Source organism: Microcebus murinus, chromosome 6 (assembly GCF_040939455.1).
Source record: "Microcebus murinus isolate Inina chromosome 6, M.murinus_Inina_mat1.0, whole genome shotgun sequence".
NCBI lineage: Eukaryota > Metazoa > Chordata > Mammalia > Primates > Cheirogaleidae > Microcebus > Microcebus murinus.
In genome coordinates, this window is record NC_134109.1 from 31,982,575 (window position 1) to 32,004,409 (window position 21,835).

The 21,835-nt window shown below is 39.8% G+C and overlaps 1 protein-coding gene across 5 annotated transcripts in view; it reads left to right on the plus strand.

The window, feature by feature from the left end:
* DCAF5 (DDB1 and CUL4 associated factor 5) overlaps positions 1-21,835 on the plus strand; it is a 115,287-nt gene that overhangs the window by 34,002 nt on the left and 59,450 nt on the right. For 3 of the 5 annotated variants that reach the window (XM_012781159.3, XM_012781154.2, XM_020285707.2), the window contains exons 2-5: positions 5,584-5,727; positions 6,798-6,834; positions 8,230-8,369; positions 10,469-10,598. In XM_012781159.3, coding sequence (XP_012636613.1) covers positions 5,584-5,727; positions 6,798-6,834; positions 8,230-8,369; positions 10,469-10,598 — 451 coding nt within the window. The remainder of the gene's footprint in view (positions 1-5,583; positions 5,728-6,797; positions 6,835-8,229; positions 8,370-10,468; positions 10,599-21,835) is intronic. The other 2 variants (XM_012781155.2, XM_076003919.1) reach the window with 2 other exon arrangements.

Consider the following 21,835-nt stretch of genomic DNA (forward strand, 5'->3'; position numbering starts at 1 on the left):
GCCTCGTCTCCCAGAGTGCTAGGATCACAGGCATCAGCTGCTGTACTCTGACAGATTGTTCGTTTTCTTATTTTTGAGTTTTAGAAGTTCTTTGTGTGTGTATGCATATATGTATTTGTGTGTATGTGTGTATATATATGTATTTATTTTATTTTATTTTATTATATTTTTTTGAGAAGAGTCTCACTCTGTTGCCCAGGCTAGAGTGCCATGGCATCAGCCTGGCTCACAGCAACCTCAAATTCCTGGGCTCCAGCCATCCTTCTGCCTCAGCCTCCTGAGTAGCTGGGACTACAAGCATGTGCCACCATGCTCGGCTAATTTTTTCTATATATTTTTAGCTGGCCAATTAATTTCCTTCTGTTTTTAGTAGAGATGGGGTCTCATTCTTGCTCAGGCTGGTTTTGAAGTCCTGACCTTGAGCGATCCTCTTACCTCAGCCTCTCGGAGTGCTAGGATTACAGGCATGAGCCTCCGTGCCCAGCCTGTATATATATTTTTAGACAGGGCCTCATTCTGTCTCCCATTCTGCCTAGGCTCAAGTGATCTCCTGCCTCAGTCTCCTGAGTAGCTGAGACTGGTGTGCACCACCATGCCTGGCTAATTTTTTTTTTTTTGTAGTGATGGGGCCTTGCTATGTTACAGCCCAGGCTGGTTTTGAACTAGCCTCCCAAAGTGCCTGGATTATAGGCCACTGTGCCTGGCTCTTTGTATATTTTGGATAGCAGTCCTTTATCAGATGTGTCTTTTACAAATATTTTCTACTGCTTTGTAGCTTGTCTTCTCATTCTCTTGACATTGACTTTTGCAAAGAAGTTTTTAATTTTAATGAAATCCAGCTTATCAATTGTTTCTTTCATGGATTGTGCCTTTGGCAGTGTATCTAAAAAGTCATTGCCATACCCAAGGTCATCTAGGTTTTCTCCTGTGTTATCTTCTAGGAGTTTTGTAGTTTTGCCTTTTACATCTAGCTCTCTGATCCATTTTGAGTTAATTTTTATGAAGGGTATAAGGTCTCTGTCTAGATTCATTTTTTTGCATATGGCTGTCGAGTAGTTTTAAAACCATTTGTTGAAAAGACTGCCTTTGCTTGATTGTTTTGCCTTTGCTGCTTTGTCAAAGATCAGCTAACTATATTTATATGGGTTTATTTCTGGCATCTGTATTCTGTTCCACTGATCTACTTGTCTATTTTTTTTTTTACCAGTACCACAGTGTCTTGATTGCTATAGCTTGTAAGTCTTGAAGTCAGATAGTGTCAGTCCTCCAACTTTGTTCTTCTCCTTCAAAACTGTCAGGTATTCTGGGTTTTTTTGCCTTTTCATATAGACTTTAGAATGAGTTTGTTGATATCCACAAAATAACTTGCTGGGAATTTGACAGGATTGCATTGAATTTATAGATCAAGTCGGGAAGAACTAAAAATATTGAGTCTTCCTGTCCATGAGCATGTCTCTCCATTTATTTAGTTCTTCTTTGATTTTATTTATCATCATTTTGTGGCTTTCCTTATATAGATCTTGTACATATTTTGTTAGATTTATACCTAAATATTTCATTTTTAGGGTGCTAATATAAGTGGTAATATGTTTTTCATTTCAGATTCCACTTGTTCATTGCTGGTATATAGGAAAGCGATTGACTTTTGTTTATTAACCATATATCCCACAACCTTGCTATAATAATCACTTATCTTTTTTTTTTTTGAAGAAGAAAAACTTTACAGATACAGTTAAAGGGCTCTTCTACTATATGTGTGTTTATCCATAAATAATATATAGTACTTTTGTGTATGTAAAAATACATGCTTAAATATTATCTTTTTAATATCTTTTTGAAACTTGATTTTATTGTTAGGTTTTCAAGATTTATTCATGGCCAGGTGCAGTGGCTCACGCCTGTAATCCTAGCACTCTGGGAGGCCCAGGTGGGCGGATTGCTCGAGGTCAGGAGATCGAAACCAGCCTGAGCAAGAGCAAGACCCCATCTCTACTATAAATAGAAATAAATTAATTGGCTAACTAATATATATAGAAAAAATTAGCTGGGCATGGTGGCGCATGCCTGTAGTCCCAGCTACTCGGGAGGCTGAGGCAGAAGGATTACTTGAGCCCAGGAGTTTGAGGTTGCTGTGAGCTAGGCTGACACTACGGCACTCACTCTAGTTTGGGCAACAAGGCGAGACTCTGTCTCAAAAAAAAAGATTCATTCATGTTGGTACATTTGTCCCTAGTTCATTTTAACTGCTCTATGATGTTCCATCATGTTTAGATTTCACTTGTATTTGTAAATGTATAAAATTTATCCATTCCTGAATTGATATTTATGTCAACTACAGTTTTTTTGATATTATGAATAATGATACAGCAAACATTCTTATATTTCCTTGTGCCACTTTGTGAGAATGTGTCTAAATTATAGTTTTAATTTCCCTGATTACTGTAGAGTTTGAGATCCTTTGCAGTGGTCCCCAACTTTTTTGGCACCAGGGACTGATTTCATGGAAGACAATTTTTCCATGGAAGAGGCAGGGGGAGGTGGAGCTCAGGCTGTGATGCAAGCAATGGGGAACAGCTGTAAATAAAGATGAAGCTTCTCTTGCTCTTACAAACTTCTGCTATGCATCCAGGTTCTAAGTTTCATGGAAGACAGTTTTTCCATGGATGGGGATGTGGGGGGAGTGGGGCAGAGCTCAGGTGGTGATGCATGGCCCAGTTCCTAATAGGCCATGGACTGGTACTGCCCCAGATTGATGCCTGGCCATGGTCCGGGGCTTGGGGAATGCAGCTTTATAGTATCTGTTCACTATTTGGGTTTCCTCTTCTGTGAGTTGTCTTTTCCTATTGGAGTTTTAAAAATTGTTCATAGGAATTCTTTGCATCTTCTGGGTATCAGGCCATGTATTAATCCATTTGATGCTGCTATAAAGGAATGCCTGAGGCTGGGTAATTTATAAAGAAAGGAGGCTTATTTGGCTCATGGTTCTGCAAACTGTACAAGAAGCTTGGTTGCCAGTGTCCACTTTTGGTAAGGGCTTCAGGGAACTTCCAATCAAAGGAGAAGGCTAAGAGGTAGTAGACATGTCACATGGTGAGAGAAGGAGCAAAGAGAGGGAGGAGTTGGTGCCAAGCTCTGGAGCTAATAAAGTGAGAACTCATTATTACTGGGCAGGCACCAGGCTATTCATGAGGAATCTCCCTGAAGACCCAGACACCTCCCACCAGGCCCTACATTCCTGACATTCAACACTGGGGATCAAATTTCTACCTGAGATTTGGAGGGGCTAAACATCCAAATCAAACATCCAAAAATTACCAGTTTTGTGCATTGCTAGAAAGTTTATAATCTCAGGCAGTCCTGTCCTGGTCCCTCAGTGTATTCCAGTTAAGTCTGCTTCTGTTTTTACTCCTGTGCTTCCTTATTTATTTTTACCTGGATATTTTTGAATTATGATAATAAGGTAGAGGATCCCTTCAATTGTGCATCAGATGAATTTGCTTTGTTATGGTTCATTTTTTGTTCTATAAGGCTGGCAGTATAGAATAGCACTTAAGAGTAGGGGTTATGAAGTCTTCACTGCTTGCTTTTGAATCTTAGCTAAATCACTTATTGTATGATCTTGGCAAGTTTATTCTCTTGTACTTGGCTTTATAATCTATAAAACCAATGAGGGTAGAAGAACTAGTATGATCACCATTTTATATTTGAGGCACAGGGAGATTAGAAACATGAGCAAGTGGAAGAAACATGTAGGTATCTCCTTCCTTTGATTTTCCACTTTTGCTACAGACATAGGTATAGAGAAATATTTCCTTAACATAAAAAACACAGTAGGAAAAGCAGTGATAAGTCCCTGACTCATGACTTCAGTGTTGGGGAAAAAAATAGGAGTGAATTATGGAGAACTAAAGTGCCCATGGCCTGTCTAAATCTATTAGTAGAGTGAAAAGCCATTTGTATTTTCATTAAAATAGAATAAAACAACAAAACCCCAAACCATTATTTACATGACCATAACTTGATGTTTTACAGAGTGGTAAATTTCTAAGAGATACAGAATTTAGTTACCATCCCAGGCCAACGAATTCATAGTTGGAATAGGCAACTCATAAACACAGAACACTGTGGGCTGTACTTAAGGGATCAATCTAGTGGACAATGAAATACTTTGGAGGGAGACATAGAACTTTATTTTAACCCGACAGTGCAAGGAAGAAGGAAGTTAAGAAACAAAGAAACTCAAGAAGCAAAGATAACTTCTTTCTAGGGGAGGGAAAGTAAGTATGATTTGGCTACTGTATATGTACTTATTTTATCACACACTCACAAAAAAGTCTCCCAAACCCAGCCTAACAGTTATAGTGGGCACTGTAAACAACTCCTTTATAGCCATCTAGGTATGGCTGTGTAAATACAAACATAGATATGCAAGTGTAAGCATATTCATTTATGCTTACTCTTTGGAGTACCCATTTAGGTGCTGGGTATTTCACAGTGAACGAAACTGACAAGGTTCCTGCTGTCATGGAGCTTTTTAAAAATTTGTTTTATACAAATGAATGTTGATATACATACTATTTTATACCTCATTTTCTCCTTAATGAAGACATTTGGACATCTTTCTGCATTAGCTCTTATATATTTACCAATTTAATGGCTTCATAGTGTGCCCTTGTATGGATGTGCTGTAATTTTTGGCTATTGTATTTTTAGTCGAATGGAGGAAGGGAGACAGAGGCACAGAGCTTGCTATGCTTTGCTGCCATTGTAACTTATATTTTTATGATGAAAATATAAGTTTGTTATAAAAAGAAAAAGTAAAAACCCAATCTGTCCTCTACTTCTCTCTTTTAATCCTATTTCCTAGAAATAATAACCATTGTTAAGTCTGTTTATCCTTCCAGATATTTTTAATGAATCTTGCAAATATAAAGAATATATAGAATATATATATTCTCATTCTCTAAGATCTGGCTGATGCAGTGTAATAATTGCTCATTTAATTCAGAATCTTGAGAGTTATGCAGAGGTAAGAGTTGGGCTGAGCTTCATGAGAACCGATTCTTTCTAGACCACCTACTGTAAGAGTCAGGTGATTCCTTAGTTGTCATTTGTACAGTGTCTCATAGTTATGAGATCACATCAAGGAGATTGTTTTGAAAACAGTTACTCTAGAAATATTACCTTAGTGTTCTTTGGTTACAAGCAATAAAAATCAACTCAGGATCTGTTAAACTAAAGAAAGGACTTTAGCTAAAGGATTCTAGGTAGCATATGAAGAAATACTGTAACAACTGGGCTGTGGAAAGACAGGAACAGGATGGTTTTAGGGATCTCAATATCAGTGCTTATTCCTTTCAATTTCTATATTGAATTGTTTAAGGTTCAATTCCTGTGAGAGACTGAGTGGCTAGAGGTCATGTGCCTACTGATGGGGGTAGAATCTTGGTTTTATGTGCCCCATCAGAGAATTATGGAGTTTTGGAGGTGCACTTTTGGAAAGGATGGGATTTGAGGCTGGCAAAACCAAGTGTCAGCCTTGCAACAGCTGTTTTAACCCTAGATTCTTACTCCCTTCTTAAGGAGGAGATGACCGCCGGGTTCTGCTATGGCACATGGAACAAGCCATCCACTCCAGGGTCAAGCCCATACAGCTGAAAGGAGAGCACCATTCCAACATTTTTTGCCTGGCTTTCAACAGTGGGAACACCAAAGTATTCTCTGGAGGTGAGAAGGGAGATACCACCATGAGAAATTCACTGTGGTTGGGATTTTAGAGAAAGAAGTGCTAAAATCCCATTGAGTTGTGGAATTCCTAGTTTCCCATAGCTTGTCTTCTCTGCATTATAGCAGTACTACGTATTTGGGTAGTGTATCTGTCTGACTTTTCTCTCCTCCCTTCCTTCCTCCTTCTCTCCCTCCCTCCCTTGATAATGGCTTCCATCAACCACACCCCTCTGACCACCAAATTTCCAGCCCTTACCTCTTTTTTGAGCTGCATATTTCCCCACTGGGTATCTACTTGTGTCCCCAAAGCAATTTAAATGCAACAGATAATGAAACTAACATTATTAGTCCTTTCCTGCTCCCAAATTTCCTCTTTTTCTGCTGGATTTCTTTTCTCAGGTATTATTAACATTCCTCCAGTTATATTAACTATTAGGTGTAACTTTAAGAAATGCTGACATTTAATCATTTTCAACTTATAAAAATTGTAATTTCACATGGTTCATTCTAATAATGATCTTGAAGTCATCCTCAAACCTGCCTTTCTTTCACGTACACATCTAGTCAGATATCAGGTCTTGTCAGATCTGTCCTGAAAGCCTCTCATATTCATCCTTTAGTTTCTGTTCTCTTTTTATACTCACTGCTCTGCTTTGGGTCCTCATCTTTGGCCTGAATTGTTGCAATGGCCCTCTGTGATGTCTGCTACCAGTCTCTAACCCCTCCTTTGAATTCATTGCTTATACAAGTTTTCTTTTTAAACATAAAGGTTTGACCATGTGAACCTTTGACCTTATAATGTTCACAGAATAAAGTCTAAACCCTGATCTATCTATGCGGCCTCATTTCCCTTCCCTGCTAGCCCATTACGCTACTTTCCATCTTAAGGTATGCACTGCACATTTTTTTTCTTTTTTGTTTAAAATAATTTTCTTTTCTTTACTTCATTTTTTTTTTCTTGTTAGCTTAGATTTCCTTTCAATCCCTGAAAACTTTTAAATACTAAATTGTAATGTGGACAAGGGACCACCTTGCAGGAATTATCAAATGTCTGATTTTTTTCTTTCCAGGAAATGATGAGCAAGTTATCCTCCATGATGTTGAAAGGTAAATAGATTATTGATGTATGAAGGTGATTGACTCTTTTTCATATTAAGAGAGGCAAATATCTCTTTAGATCAAAATAGTTTTTGTTTTTTGAGGAAAATAGTGTAAAACCAGCTATCCTTTTCTAAAAAGGATTCCAGTAAAAGTTTTGAAATAAAGGTTTTTTTTGTTTTGTTTTGTTTTGAGACAGAGTCTCACTCTGTTGCCCTGGCTAGAGCGCCATGGTGTCAGCCTAGCTCACAGCAACCTCAAACTCCTGGGCTCAAGTGATTCTCCTGAATAACTGGGACTACAGGCATGTGCCACCATGCCCGGCTAATTTTTTCTATATATTTTTAGTTGGTCAATTAATTTCTTTCTATTTTTTAGTAGAGACAGAGTCTCGCTCTTGCTCAGGCTGGTCTCAAACTCCTGAGCTCAAATGATCCTCCTGCCTTGGCCTCCCATGGTGCTAGGAGTACAGGTGTGAGCCACCATGCCTGGCCCCCTTTTTTTCTATTTTTGGTAGAGACTGAGTCTCACTTTTGCTCAGGCTGGCCTGGAACTCCTGAGCTCAAACGATCTGTCCGCCTCAGCCTCCCAGAGTACTAGGATTACAGGCGTGAGCCACCACACCGGGCCTGAAATAAAGTTTTTATTTATAAAAGAAAAAGAGATTTGCAAAGTTGGCATGAAAGTATAGTTTTTAGGTGAAAATTTGTAAGGAGGGGTTGGAAAAGAAGGGAGTATAATATTTAATAATAGCAATAATTTATTGAGCTAATAATTGAGCTAATATAGCTAATATTTATTGACTTCTTACTATTTGCCTGACACCATTCTAAGTGCTCTGTGTGAATTAATTCATTTAACCCTCACAATCATTTTATGAGGAGATACAATTGTGATCTCCATTACACATGAGGAAATGGAGGTGCAGAGGTGTTAGGTCAGGTGGCGCTAGGATCTGAACTTAGGCAGTTTGGTGTCAGAGTCATGCTGTTAATCACCATGCCAGATTGCTGGGGGATCCCTCTTCCTCCCTGTTGGCATCAGATTTGGCTGCCTTAAAGCTTTCCCTTGCTTTCTGGACATCAAGCTCCGCTCTCAAATTTGTATATAAGCAGATACATTCTGTAATAAACAAAAACACAAACTCAGCTATTGAGTCACTTTAAACATGCTTATTTAGTACAAAAATTATCATGACATCTGTAAAAATGCTCTTTTATAGTACCTTTTTTTTTTTTTTAATGAAAATTGAATACCTACCTTTTAGGAAATATAATATCCTTTGGGTTTAGTTGGGTTGACTTCTAGAAATGAAAGAGACTGTACTCTAGGTACTGGAGGGGTGGGACTCTGCACTGTGTTTGTGTGTATGTGTGTGCCTCTTTCTTGCTCTCTATCTCTCAGCAGTGAGACCTTGGACGTGTTTGCTCATGAAGATGCAGTATATGGCTTGTCGGTAAGCCCAGTGAATGACAACATTTTTGCCAGTTCCTCAGATGATGGCCGGGTTCTTATTTGGGACATCCGGGAGTCTCCCCATGGAGGTAGGGTCACTGTGCAAAGAGCTGTTGGATTGTGTTGAACAGGTTGATGACAAGTTCATTGCACATCCAATTTATGGCCTGAGTTATCTAGGTGCAAGTGACATTAAGGGAGAGAAAATGTGAAACTCTCATATGGCATAAGGTGCATGTCTTTTGAGGTCTTATCCTATCCCAGAGTAGTCAGAAGTGAGGCACCTTTGCCACGCTTTCTCTACCCACCTGTGAATCTCCACAAACACTTGTACCTTGATGTTTAGTGGCCCCAAGGAGCAGAAGGTATGGTGCTTCACTATGAAGGATAGCCACTAAGGGCCAGCTCTGTGTGTGCTGCTGACATGCACATATTCTTGTTTGTTTACAGAGAATGGGGATGCCATGCACTTCTTGCATCCCAGCTTCAGGCTTGTTACTTTGTTGAAATGACCACAGAGCTTCACTGTATTTATGTACAGGATCTTAAAATGATGGCTAGTACACTCTGTTTAAAGGAAACTGTTCGCCAGACATGGTGGCTCATGCCTGTAATCATAGCATTTTGGGAAACCAAGGCAGGAGGATCGCTTGAGGCCAGGAGTTTGGGACCAACCTGGGCAACATAGCAAGACTCTGTCTCTGCAAAAATAATTAAAAAAAAATTAGCCAGGCATGGTGGTGCACACAAATAGCTGAAATAGTTCCAGCTATTTGGGAGGCTGAGACAGAAGGGTCGCTTGAGCCCAAGATGAGTTCAAGGCTACAGTGAGCTGTGGTCCCGCTACTGCCCTCCAACCTGGGTAACAAAGTGAGACCCTGTCTTTAAAAAATTAAAATAAAGGGGTTTGTGTGAGTGCCTCTTCCAAATGTGCCTTTTGAGTCTCTGACATGTAAAATGAAGAACTTGTTTTGTTAACTTTCTCCAAAGTTCTTCAGGAAATACATCTTTTCAGCTCATTTCCTACAGAGAGAGTTCTGTCTGTAACTCTGCCTGTCTTCAAAAGACCCGTTCATCCAGCATCACCCTCAGTGCCACTATCACACCCACCCTGGCCTTCAGTGTACTTTTGTAATGATCACACCTGTGTACACACAGTTATTATCCTGACTGCTTTGTCTCACAGAATCTGGGTCTTTTTGTCCTTCTATATTCCAAGCATTTAATGTATTGGGCTGTGCTCATTTTTGAGTTTCAGACTATAAGAAAAGCTTGTTCTTAGGGTTAGGAAGGTAAGGTAGCAGCAAGCAGCAGCCATGGATGAGTCAGTCCTATGTGCTTGGTAGGTGAGATTCACCTTTGTCTGAACTGCCTGATGACTGAGATAACTGAGTGCTTCACCTGCCCAGAGGCCTGTGAAGTACTACATATGGAAGTCATAAGCTGAGAAGTGCTTTCTGAGTATTACTCTAACAGGTTCCATGGGAGTATGTCCTCTTAGGCAACTAAGTGATTTCTTCTTTACCTGGAGCCTGCTAAATTATGCAAAGGAATGCAGTTTCTAGGTGAAGTTGATTAGGATCTAGTTGGGTGCAAGAGAAGTTCAAGTATTAGATACCTTTCTTTCTTTTTTAAAAAAATATTCTAGTATTGGAAGTAAAATCATAAAATTCTAGACTGAGGCCACTTTATTTCCAATTTAGGGAACATTGTGAACCAGAAGGGAAAACGACATTATTGTTTTGCCTTAATTTTTTCATTGATTTTTTTGTCTTCATTAAATCTGTGTGCAGTATAAAAACTTTTAATTTCTAAAACTGATAAATTTGGATTAAAAATATAACAGTCCTACCAGGAATTGGTTGTGAATTTTTTCAGCTCATGTGGAATTTAGTTTTACTTACTGTTAAACATTTTTAGTAACCATTTTCATTTTGTCACAGGATTTAAATAGCTATATATATGTCTGAGTATTATAGCTTAAAATGTGGTTAAATGTGTTTAGCTGCTGTGTATGGGACTCATGGGGACTTTGTGAGTATAGGTGACTGGTGGGATGATGTACTACATTGAGTTCCAGGCCATGGAAGTGGTCATTAAAGAGCGTGCTCCTACTCACATCCACACTTCTGCTGCCCCTGGTCCAAAGGTGCCTGGAATGAACTGATCATGATTTCTCTTTTCACAGAGCCCTTCTGCCTGGCAAACTATCCATCAGCCTTTCATAGTGTCATGTTTAACCCTGTGGAGCCCAGGTTATTGGCCACAGCCAATTCAAAGGAAGGAGTGGGACTCTGGGATATTCGAAAACCTCAGAGGTGAGTCCCCGTTATTCATAAGGTGTTAAAACTTTCCTCTGCCTCATTTCTCATGTAATGTGATCAGCCAGCAAGTGTTTTGAGGACCTGTTTGGCAGTTATCTCAGTTGAGCATTTCCTAATATATACCGATACTTCTGAAGCTATGAGAGCCTGTTCCCAAGGAGCAGGCAGTGTGAGAAATCCATACTTTTTGCTGAGGATGAATCTTAAATGGGAATCTGAATTCTACACAGGGTCATTCTGGGCAATTGTGATGAATCATGAATGGGAATCTGAATTCTACACAGGGTCATTCTGGGCAATTGTATGAAGTAGTGAGAGCTTCCCTTTAGTATTGCATTCTCTCTTTAGGCCCCATGTTCCCCAGATGTGCAGGAACTCTTGCTAGGGGGAAAGAGATTTGCCAAACCCATTGCTGCTGAGCCAGGGGTTCTTAACCCTAGGCTGGAGGGGGTTCTTAAATGGGCTTCAGGAGAACTGTGAACTCCCAACGTTATATGGAAATTACATATTGTGTATTCATTTAAGTGCACTTTTCTGAGAAGGAAGTTTGCTTTTTCCAATTTCTCAAAAGGTCCAGTGACCACAAGAGCAGAAGATTCAGAGCCAGTGGACTATGGTGTTAGGGACCTCTATGTATTTCTTTTCCTGTTTGTCTTATTATAAGAGTACACTTAGGATAATCCTGAACTAATGTTACAAATTACTAATGGGAGAGTTTCAGGCATCGTTAAAGAATGTATAGATGGGGGTGACTAGAGGCTCTTTTATATTCCCTAAATCCCATGGGATAGGGACAACCTTTTATGGCACCTGTACATAAGCTGGCCTTGCTTTATAAAAACTTACATGTACTACCAGCCAGCTCCTTTAGAAATTCCACATGGTAGTAATTTCCCACTTCTTTTTTTTTGAGACAGAGTCTCACTCTCTTGCCTGGGCTAGAGTGCCGTGGTGTCATCCTAGCTCACAGCAACCTCAAACTCCTGGGCTCAAGGGATCCTCCTGCCTTAGCCTCCTGGGTAGTTGGGACTACAGGCATGTACCACCATGCCCGGCTAATTTATTTTTTTTCTATTTTTAGTTGTTTGGTTAATTTTTTTCTATTTATAGTAGAGATGGAGTCTCGTTCTTGCTCAAGCTGGTCTCGAACTCCTGAGTTCAAGCAATCCTCCTGCCTCGGCCTCCCAGAGTGCTAGGATTACAGGCATGAGCCACCACTCCTGGCCAGCTTCCCACTTCTTAAAGCTGTGTTGCAAAAGAATATCATGGAAAGTAAGCAAGGTTGTTATGGATTTCATGGGCCTCAGATGAAAGGGCAGTAAAGTACAGAGGATTATCTTCATCGATGATATTTAGTCCTAGGTGATTCTTTCCATGAGGCAGTAAGAAGGGGTTGGGACTATTGCAGCAGATCTGTGGGTATCCTTGATGTTGAGAAGAGCTCCCTGAGATTTAGCCTGTCCTCTCTCTTGCATACACACCTGGCTCTTGCTTTTCCAGGCTGTTGAAATATATGTGGTAGTAGGACCCCTAATCTGCCTTTACACTGTGTGCTTAAGGACGCTTGATCTCTGCCAGGAAGACAGTCTCCTGTGTTCAGCTGTGGCGTTCTCTGCCACTTCAGGCTCTTTAGGAATAACTGTTCTGCCTCATTCATATTTTAGAAGGCAGGATTTAGACTAACTGCCAGCCTTCTCCTAACCTACTACCTGGCAACTGGAGTGGGGCACTGAGCTATTCATCTTCAGTGGAAGGTTCATGTAATTTGTGATGTCAGCAGTGTCTTGAGATAAGAAGAAAGTGTAAGTGTTTTAATTTTCCTCCCAGTTCTCTCCCACTGTCCTGCTGTGCATTATATGGGCCCTCCTCCCCTTTTCACTTGTGTCCTCACTAATAAACATAGTTTTTTCTTTTTAAATATTCTAAGTAATGATTATTGTTATTTTGATAGTAGCATTTATTAGATTTAGGGTCTTTATGCAGAAAAGTATAGTGAAAACAAAAAAAGAAAAGAAAAAAATCCATATCCAAATTAACTCTGTTACTTGTATGTTTTTAAAATGTTTGTACATCAGTACAGTTCTTCTCTTTCCTAGTCACTTTCTCCAAAGGTAGCTACAGTGAACAGTTTCTCATGTATCTTTTCTGAACATAATTTAATGTGAATAGCAACATGTATATGTATCCTTTTAAAAATTTAGACAAAAGGAAGCATGTAGTAATACTGGCTGTTCTCAATTTTTTTTTTTTTTTTTTTTTTTTTGAGACAAGCTCTCATGCTGTTGTTGCCTGGGCTGGAATGCAGTGATGTCATCATAGCTCACTGCAGCCTCAGACTCTTGGGCTCAAGTGATCCTCCTGCCTCAGCCTTCCAAGTAGCTGGGACTACAGTTGTGCACCAACACACCCAGCTAATTTAAAAAAGAAATATTTTGTAGAGACAGGGGTCTTGGTATATTGCTCAGGCTGGTTTCAGACTCCTGGCCTCAAGCAGTACTCATGCCTCAGCCTCCCAAAGTGCTAGGATTACAGGCATGAGCTACCATACCTGGCTGCCAACTTCTTTTTCCAATTAATAATGTCTTGGGCTAGGTACGGTGGCTTATGCCTGTAATCCTAGCACTCTGAGAGGCTGAGGCAGGGGGATCACTTGAGCTCAGGAGTTCCAGACCAACCTGAGCAAGGTTTTCTATTTTTTTTTTTACTAAAAATAGAAAAAATTAGCTGAGTGTCATGGTGTGCGCCTGCAGTCCAACTACTCGGGAGACTGAGGCAGGAGGATCGCCTGAGCCCAGGGGTTTGAGGTTGCTGTGAGCTAGGCTAATGCCATGGCACTCTAGCTTGGGGGACAGAGCAAGATTGTCTCAAAAAAGAAATCTTGGAGCTCATTTCATATCAACACTTACAGATCTAGCTCATTCTTTTAATGACTATGGTATTTTATTTACATGATGTACCAAACAACCAGGACTTTTTTTTTTTTTTTTAGTGTATTGTGGGGGTACAAGTGTTATGTGACATATTGCCCATGCCCCCCTCCCCCCTCGAGTAAGAGTTTCAAGCGTGTCCATCCCCCAGACGTTGCACACCTTACTCGTTTTGGTTGTATATACCCATCCCTTCTTCCCCCCTCCCACCCTCCCGACACCTGATAAATGTTACTCCTATATGTCCACTTAGGTGTTGATCTGTTAATACCAGTTTGCTGGTGAGTACAATGTGGTGCTGGTTTTTCCATTCTTGAGATACTTCACTTAGTAGAATGGGTTCCAGCTCTATCCAGGAATATACAAGAGGTGCTATATCACCATTGTTTCTTAAAGCTGAGTAGTACTCCATGGTATACATATACCACATTTTATTAATCCACTCATGAATTGACGGGCACTTGGGTTGTTTCCACAGCTTTGCAGTTGTGAATTGTGCTGCTATAAACATTCGAGTGCAGGTGTCTTTTTCATAAAGTGACTTTCGATCTTTTGGGTAGATGCCTAGTAGTGGAATTGCTGGATCAAATGGTAGATCTACTTGTATCGCTTTAAGGTATCTCCATATTGCTTTCATCAGAGGTTGAACTAGTTTGCAGTCCCACCAGCAGTGTAGGAGTGTTCCTCTCTCTCTGCATCCACGCTAGCATTTATTGTTTGGAGACTTTTTGATAAAGGCCATTCTCACTGGAGTTAAGTGATACCTCATTGTGGTTTTAATTTGCATTTCCCTGACGATTAGAGATGTTGAACATTTTTTCATATGTTTGTTGGCCATTATTCTGTCTTCTTTTGAGACGTTTCTGTTCATGTCCTTTGCCCATTTTTTGATAGGGTTGTTTGATTTTTTTCTTGCTGATTTTCCTGAGTTCTAAATAGATTCTAGTTATCAGCCCTTTATTTGATGTGTAGCTTGCAAAAATTTTCTCCCATTCTGTGGGTTGTCTGTTTGCTCTCTTGATAGTTTCTTTGGCTATGCAGAAGCTTTTTAATTTGCTCAGGTCCCATTTGTTTATTTTTGTTGCTGTTGTGATTGCCTTTGGGGTCTTCTTCATAAATTCTTTGCCTAGGCCAATATCTAGAAGAGTATTTCCAACATTTTCCTCTAGAATTCTAATAGTTTCACACCTAAGGTTCAAGTCTGTTACCCAGCGTGAGTTGATTTTTGTGAGAGGTGAAAGGTGTCTACCAGGACTTCTTGTTTCCAGTTTTTATCATTAGAAACAATGTTGCATGAAACCTGATTGCACATCTATCTTGGCCTACTTTTGCAGAAATATCTGTAGTGAATTGCTGCATCAAAGGGTAGATGTTTTTAAATGTTTTATAAAAATTGTTGAATTGTACCCACACCACCAAAGGCTGTACTGACTTACAAATTTACTAACTGTGTATGAGACTGCATGTTTCTCTAGACCTTTACCAACACTTCAACTATTGCTAGTCTTAGAGGGGAAAATGACATCTTGTTTTGATTTCTTCTTCAATTATGGGTAAAGTTATATTATTTCTGTGGTAACCTGTAGTTTTCAAAACCCATATGAAAGAAAAGTCATCTATTAATAATAAGGCTCATTGGCAATCTTGACTGATTTCTTTCTTGGAATAAAAGAAGGAGCACAGTAGTACCATGGGGATTAGGATGTTTTTGCATTTATTTAAACTCTCCTAAGATTCTGTGAGGTTTTATCGGTATCAGGCAGAAAAGGAGCATGAAATATCCTTGGAATACTTAACTTCACATCCACTGGAGTTTAGGGATTAAATTACAGATCTTTTCTGTTTGAATTCCCATAGTACAAATTGGTGTAGGGGAGGGAGAGAGGGCCCTTTTTGTTTTTCATGTAGGATTAATTATGCTGAATTGCAATAGGTAATTTGTCTCATGAGCACAGCTGCCTAGGAACCCCAACCCAGATCTTGGGGCAAATCTGAATCCCTTGGGGGAGGACAAGCCTGCAATAGGATAGATCTATTTCATGGATACTTAAAGTCTAGGGAGAGACTTTAGGGGATTTGTGAATCCCTTATAATTGCAGGTAAAATTGCGTGTGCTTATGTATATGAGCAAGCATATGTGTAGCATTTTTTCTAGGTACGGGAGAGAGCTTTTACTGGGCTGTCATAGAGACCCTTGACCCCAAAAGGAAGAGAATTGCTCAATGTTCTGAAGATTGTAGGTTTAGAGCCTATTGTGGTTCCTTAGTAGGCTTTTAAATGACTTCCAGCATGGGCAAGTGGGTGAATTCCAGGCCTACTCAGAAGAGAGGCTACTAGCCTCCTTAGAAACATAATCTCCTTGGAGCAATGAGGGAGAATCACAGTGAACACTTTTTCCTTCCTGGTTTAACCTGTGGGTTATTTAGTGCTTAAATGGTTTCTTCAGCCTGTGCTATACCTTTCTACTTGGTAGCCTGTAAGTGTGTGAGCAGTCACTTTTGTCTCCCTGCTGCCATGAAATAAGCTGATTAGAAGGCTGGCTGGCAGAATAAAATTTCAGCTCTACAAAGGACTTTAGTTATAACCTGAGCTGACTTCCCTTGGTGTATGGATTAAGAAACTAGCCCAACTAGGTAAGGGGAGGTAGAAGAACTTGATGGTTTAGAGTGTTGGCTCATACTTCCTGTGTTTAAGTTTAGGCAATACACTGGCTTTTTTGTTGTTGTTGTTCTTGTTCTGAGGTGAACACTGATATAAACTTTAATCTAGTTTTTTTTTTTTTTTAATTGTAGAGACAGTTTCACTATGTTCACCAGGCTGGGCTCAGACACCTGACCTCAAGTGATCCTCCTGCCTTGGCCTCCCAAAGTGCTGGGATTACAGGCATGAGCCACACCTGGCTGGGCAGTACACCTTAATAGCCATATGATATTGAGCAAGTTAATCCACCTCTCAGTACGTCATGATGATAATTATTTGAATAATTACCTTATTTAATCCTTATGACAACTCTATTAGGTAGGTTCTGTTATTTTAATGATAAGGGAATTAAGGTCCAGAGAGGTGAAATAATGTGTGTGTGTATATATACATACATATATATCATCCTTCCCTTCCACCCTTTTTCTAAATCAAATTGAGTCTCTGTACATTCTGGTTTTTTCATTGATGCCTCCTTGCAATAGAAATTTTTCAAAACTCCTCTAAAATTTTTCTAATATAGACCTCTCAAACTCTGAAGTCTGAATTCTTTAGACTTTCTGTCCCTAAAAATGAAATCCCTTTTCACTGTCTCATGGCCGAGCCCCTGTCTACACGCTACCTTTTTTAAGTTTCTTGCCTTTTATAACCCTGGAAATCTGCATATGCTATTTTTTATTTTTTTTCAGACAGAGTCTCGCTTTGTTGCCCAGGCTAGAGTGAGTGCCATGGCGTCAGCCTAGCTCACAGCAACCTCAAACTCCTGGGCTCAAGCAATCCTCCTGCCTCAGCCTCCCGAGTAGCTGGGACTACAGGCATGCGCCACCATGCCCGGCTAATTTTTTCTATATATATATTAGTTGGCCAATTAATTTGTTTCTATTTATAGTAGAGACGGGGTCTCGCTCTTGCTCAGGGTGGTTTCGAACTCCTGACCTTGAGCAATCCGCCCGCCTCAGCCTCCCAGAGTGCTAGGATTACAGGCGTGAGCCACCGCGCCCGGCCTGCATATGCTATTAATTTTGCTACAAAACTTTAAAATGGGTGGTAAACTATCTGCCTGTAGATCATATTCAACCCACAGAGATATTTTGTTTGGTGTATATGATATTCTAGAGTTTGGAAAATTGCAAAGAAAAATTACAATTTCTAACATCTCTTGAAAACATAAAAAGATCTGATATTGTTGGACCTTTGTTCTCATATAGCAACAATCAGCCAAAACTGAGTGATAGGTTTCCCTAAAATTTTATGGTATGTTAAGGATCTCACCACTTCTTGATGTCTTAATCTAGGTATAATCCTTCATTTACATTACTTGCCTAGCCCTGTAGACATTGAAGTTGGAAAGGTCTGCTTTAGGGATTTTAGTGGTGATAAGTGGGCCTTAGGGAGGAGAAACTTGAACATCAGAGACTGGATAAGAGAGAAAATGTACCACATACAGGTATTGCATGTTTGGACAAGGTTTTATTTATTTTGTTTAGGTTATTTCTGCTGAGGTCTTTTTATAACCATCCTCCTTTGTCATCGTCAGTGTCCCAGTTATGCCTTGCTTGGACTATTGCAGTGACCTCTGAACAGTTTTCAGAACTGAGATCTAATGTCTAGAGAATTCAGGAAAAGCAAAGTTTCCCCTGCTTTCACTCTGCTTGTTTCACCTTTTTCCTTGCCTGTTTTAGCTGTCTTGCTTACTCACCACGTCTTTCTGTCTAAGCTCTTCAGTTCCTGTCAGGAATTGGTAGTTCTGTGACAGGTAACAGTGTCTTGCTTTGACAAGGATAATAAAGAATAGTTCTTTCCCACTCAGGAATAAAACTGGAGGAGGCCGAGGCAAGAGGATTGCTTCAGCTCAGGAGTTTGAGACTAGCCTGACCAAGAGCGAGACACCATCTCTACTATAAATAGAAAGAAATTAGCCAAACAACTAAAAATAGAAAAAATTAGCCGAGCCCGGTGGCACATGCCTGTAGTCCCAGCTACTCAGGAGGCTGAAGCATGAGGATCTCTTGAGCCCAGGAGTTTGAGGTTGCTGTGAGCTAAGCAGACGCCATGGCACTGTAGCCGGGGCAATAGAGTGAGACTCTGTCTCAAAAATAAAATAAAACTGGGATACTCTAGGAATCCCTATAAAGATTTACCTTATAAGATGGTGCTTTTATGTGTTGTGTAAAGGACACATCTGAAAATGGGCAATAAACACAAATTCCTACTATCAGAGGAAATTGATCTTAGGACCTCATCTGGCTTTGAGGACCTCTAGATTAAATGTCTGTTCTTTGGGGCCTGTGTCAATCCTACTGCTAAATCAAAATTAAATGAAACTCCTTGGCTGGGGTGGCTCACGCCTATAATCCTAGCACTCTGGGAGTCTGAGGCAGGAGGATCGTTTGAGCTCAGGAGTTCAAGACCAGCCTGAGCAAGAGTGACACTCCATCTCTACTAAAAAAATAGAAAGAAATTAGCTGGACAACTAAAAAAAAAAGGAAAAGAAAAAAAATACACACACACACACACACACACGTATAAATTAGTCAGCTGTAGTGGCGCATGCCTGTAGTCCCAGCTACTCGGGAGGCTGAGGCAGGAGGATTGCTTGAGCCCAGGAGTTTGAGGTTGCTGTGAGCTAGGATAACGCCACAGCACTCTAGCCTGAGCAACAACAACAAAAAGTCCTTGCCTTCTGAACAAACCAGAAAATCTCTGCCAAGTTGCATTTGAGGGTTGCTCAAATATATTATGGGAAAATAGAACCCAGGGGTTCAATATTCCTGCTCATTTTAAAAATTGAATTTTTTATCTTTTACTTACTAATTTACAATTCTTTATAAATTCTAGATATGAATTCTTATTCAATATATGCATTAGGAATAATTTTCTGGACTATTACTTCTCTTTGGCTCATTTTTTCACTTAATGGTGTCTTTGATGAATAAAAGTTCTTAATTTTAATGGAATTCACAAAATTCATAAATGTTCCATAAAAAGATATCCAAATAGTTAATAAGCATTTGAAAGGTACTGAACTTCATTATTCCTGAGGGAAATACAAATTAAAACCACAGTGAGTTATCACTTTATACCTAGAGTGGTTAAAATTAAAAAGACTGATAGTACCAAGTGTTGACAAGAGCATGAACCAACAGAAACTCCCATATTTTAGGTGAGTGTAAGTTGGTATAACCATGAGGGAAACCTATTTGTCAGTATCTGCTAACGCTAAACATATGACTTGGTGACTCAGCAATCTCTCTCTTAGGTATATTTAAGAGAAACGAGTACATATTTCCACCAAAGACTTGTACAAGAACCATTCTCAGCTACTCTATTCATAATAGCCAAAAGCTAGAAACAACTTAAATATCCATCAAGAGAAAATGATAAATATACTGTGGAATAGCCATACAATAGAATATTACACAGGCATAAAGAACAAACTACATATATGCACATTGACATGGATGAATTTAACGATCATAATGTTGAATGAAAGATGCCACATAGAAAAGAGTCTACAGTGTGTGATTCCATTTGCATGATGTTTAAGAACAGGGAGGTTATAGAAGTCAGAATAGTGGTTACCTCTGTGTACAGTGTTGACTGAAGAAGGTGAGGGAAACTTCTGGGGTTCTGTATCTTGATCTGTGTGGGAGTTTTGTGTGTATACTTACATAAAAATTTATTGAGCTATACACTTTGAATTAGTGTGCTTTACTGCATCATGTTGTATCTTTAAATAAATTAAAAAAGAATCCAAGGCTACTACTATTGTTTTCAAGTGGATATTTATCTCTTTCCCTATGATTGCAGTGGTTCTAGCAACATCACTGGCTCTTTAGGGAGCTGGCTTGAAGAGACAAAAGAGAGTCAGGAGGACCTAGCAATTTAGATGGTATTATAGAAAATGCAGCAGAAAACCTGGGGATCATTGGGGTTTGTTTGTTACAATAATTAGCTCTAGCCAGGGATGTGCCTTCTGTTTAGCTATTCCTTTCTTTCTGTCTTCTCCCACTCCCCCATCTTTACCATGCATACATATATAGTTGCATGAAAGTGTTCTATCCTGAAACTCTTAATAAAAAGCTTGTTTTCTTCCTAGCACAGGATTCTTAAATTCTTTGGTTTTTTAATTAATATTTTCACCCCTTTTATAATCATACTGGTTAAAATCTCAGAATTCCATTTGACCCTTCTGTCTTTCCTTCCCTCTACCATAAGCAGCCTTGCTCTGTGTTAGTGCCTGGTCACTTTTTTTTAGTTCTTAAAGCCTCTGCCCCATCTCTCACTCATTTCCCTCTGTCCATAAGATACTGACTGCACTGGCTCCTTCACTTGCTTCTTGCTTCTGGCATAAAGCACATATCCTTAAACATCACTTTTGCTATTTCCTTATCCACGAGCTTTAGTGGCTTCTTGTTATCTTTGTTCACATCCATATTGCCAGAACCTATAATGTGGGATGCTCTAAGAAAACAATTTTTTTTTTTTGGAATGAATTTATGATCTGCTTTTCTGGATAAAATTAAAATTCCTTGAGCAAGCAGTCTGTCCCTGCTCTTATGTCAGTCTCCCTTCTCTCCTTGCTCTGCTTCCCCACATGAGACCATATGCACATAGAGGAGAGTTTCTCCTTTTTTCATGATTTTTCTTTCTTTGTTTTTTTTTTTTTTTTTTTTGAGACAGAGTCTCGCTTTCTTGCCTAGGTTAGAGTGAGTGCCGTGGCGTCAGCCTAGCTCACAGCAACCTCAAACTCCTGGGCTTAAGCAATCCTCCTGCCTCAGCCTCCCGAGTTGCTGGGACTACAGGCACGAGCCACCATGCCCGGCTAATTTTTTATATATATATATATTAGTTGGCCAATTAATTTCTTTCTATTTTTTATAGTAGAGACGGGGTCTCGCTCAGGCTGGTTTTGAACTCCTGACCTCGAGCAATCCGCCCGCCTCGGCCTCCCAGAGTGCTAGGATTACAAGCGTGAGCCACCGCGCCCGGCCTCTTTCTTTGTTTTTAAAAAATATAAATAGAGACAGGGTTTTATTATGTCACTTAGGCTAGTCTTGAACTCCTGGGCTTAAGCGACGATTCTCCCCTCTCAGCCTCCAAAATACTGGGATTATAGGTATGAGCTACTACACCTGGCCTCTTGATTTTTCTTTTTTCTTTTTCTTTTTTTTTTTTTTTTGAGACAGGGTCTCATTCTGTTCCCTAGGCTGGAGTGCAGTATGGTCATCATTGCTCACTACAATCTCAAACTCTTGGGTTCAAGTGATCCTCTTGCCTCAGCCTCCTCAGTAGCTAGAGCTACAAGTGTGCACAACCATGCCTGGCTAATTTTTTTTAAAGTTTTTTGTAGAGATAGGGTTTTGGCATGTTACCCAGGCTGATCTCAAACTCCTGGCCTCAAGCAATACTCCTGCCTTGCCTCCCTAAGTGGTAGGATTACAGGCGTTAGCCACTGTGGCCCCTGTTATATAGTCTTAAAGATTCTTTTACTTACCATGTCCCCAACACCTAGCACCATTTTGGCACAGAATATGAGTTGAATGAATGACACTTTCCCTAAGTTATTGAGGAGGCAATGTCTATATTTAGGATCTCTGTAAA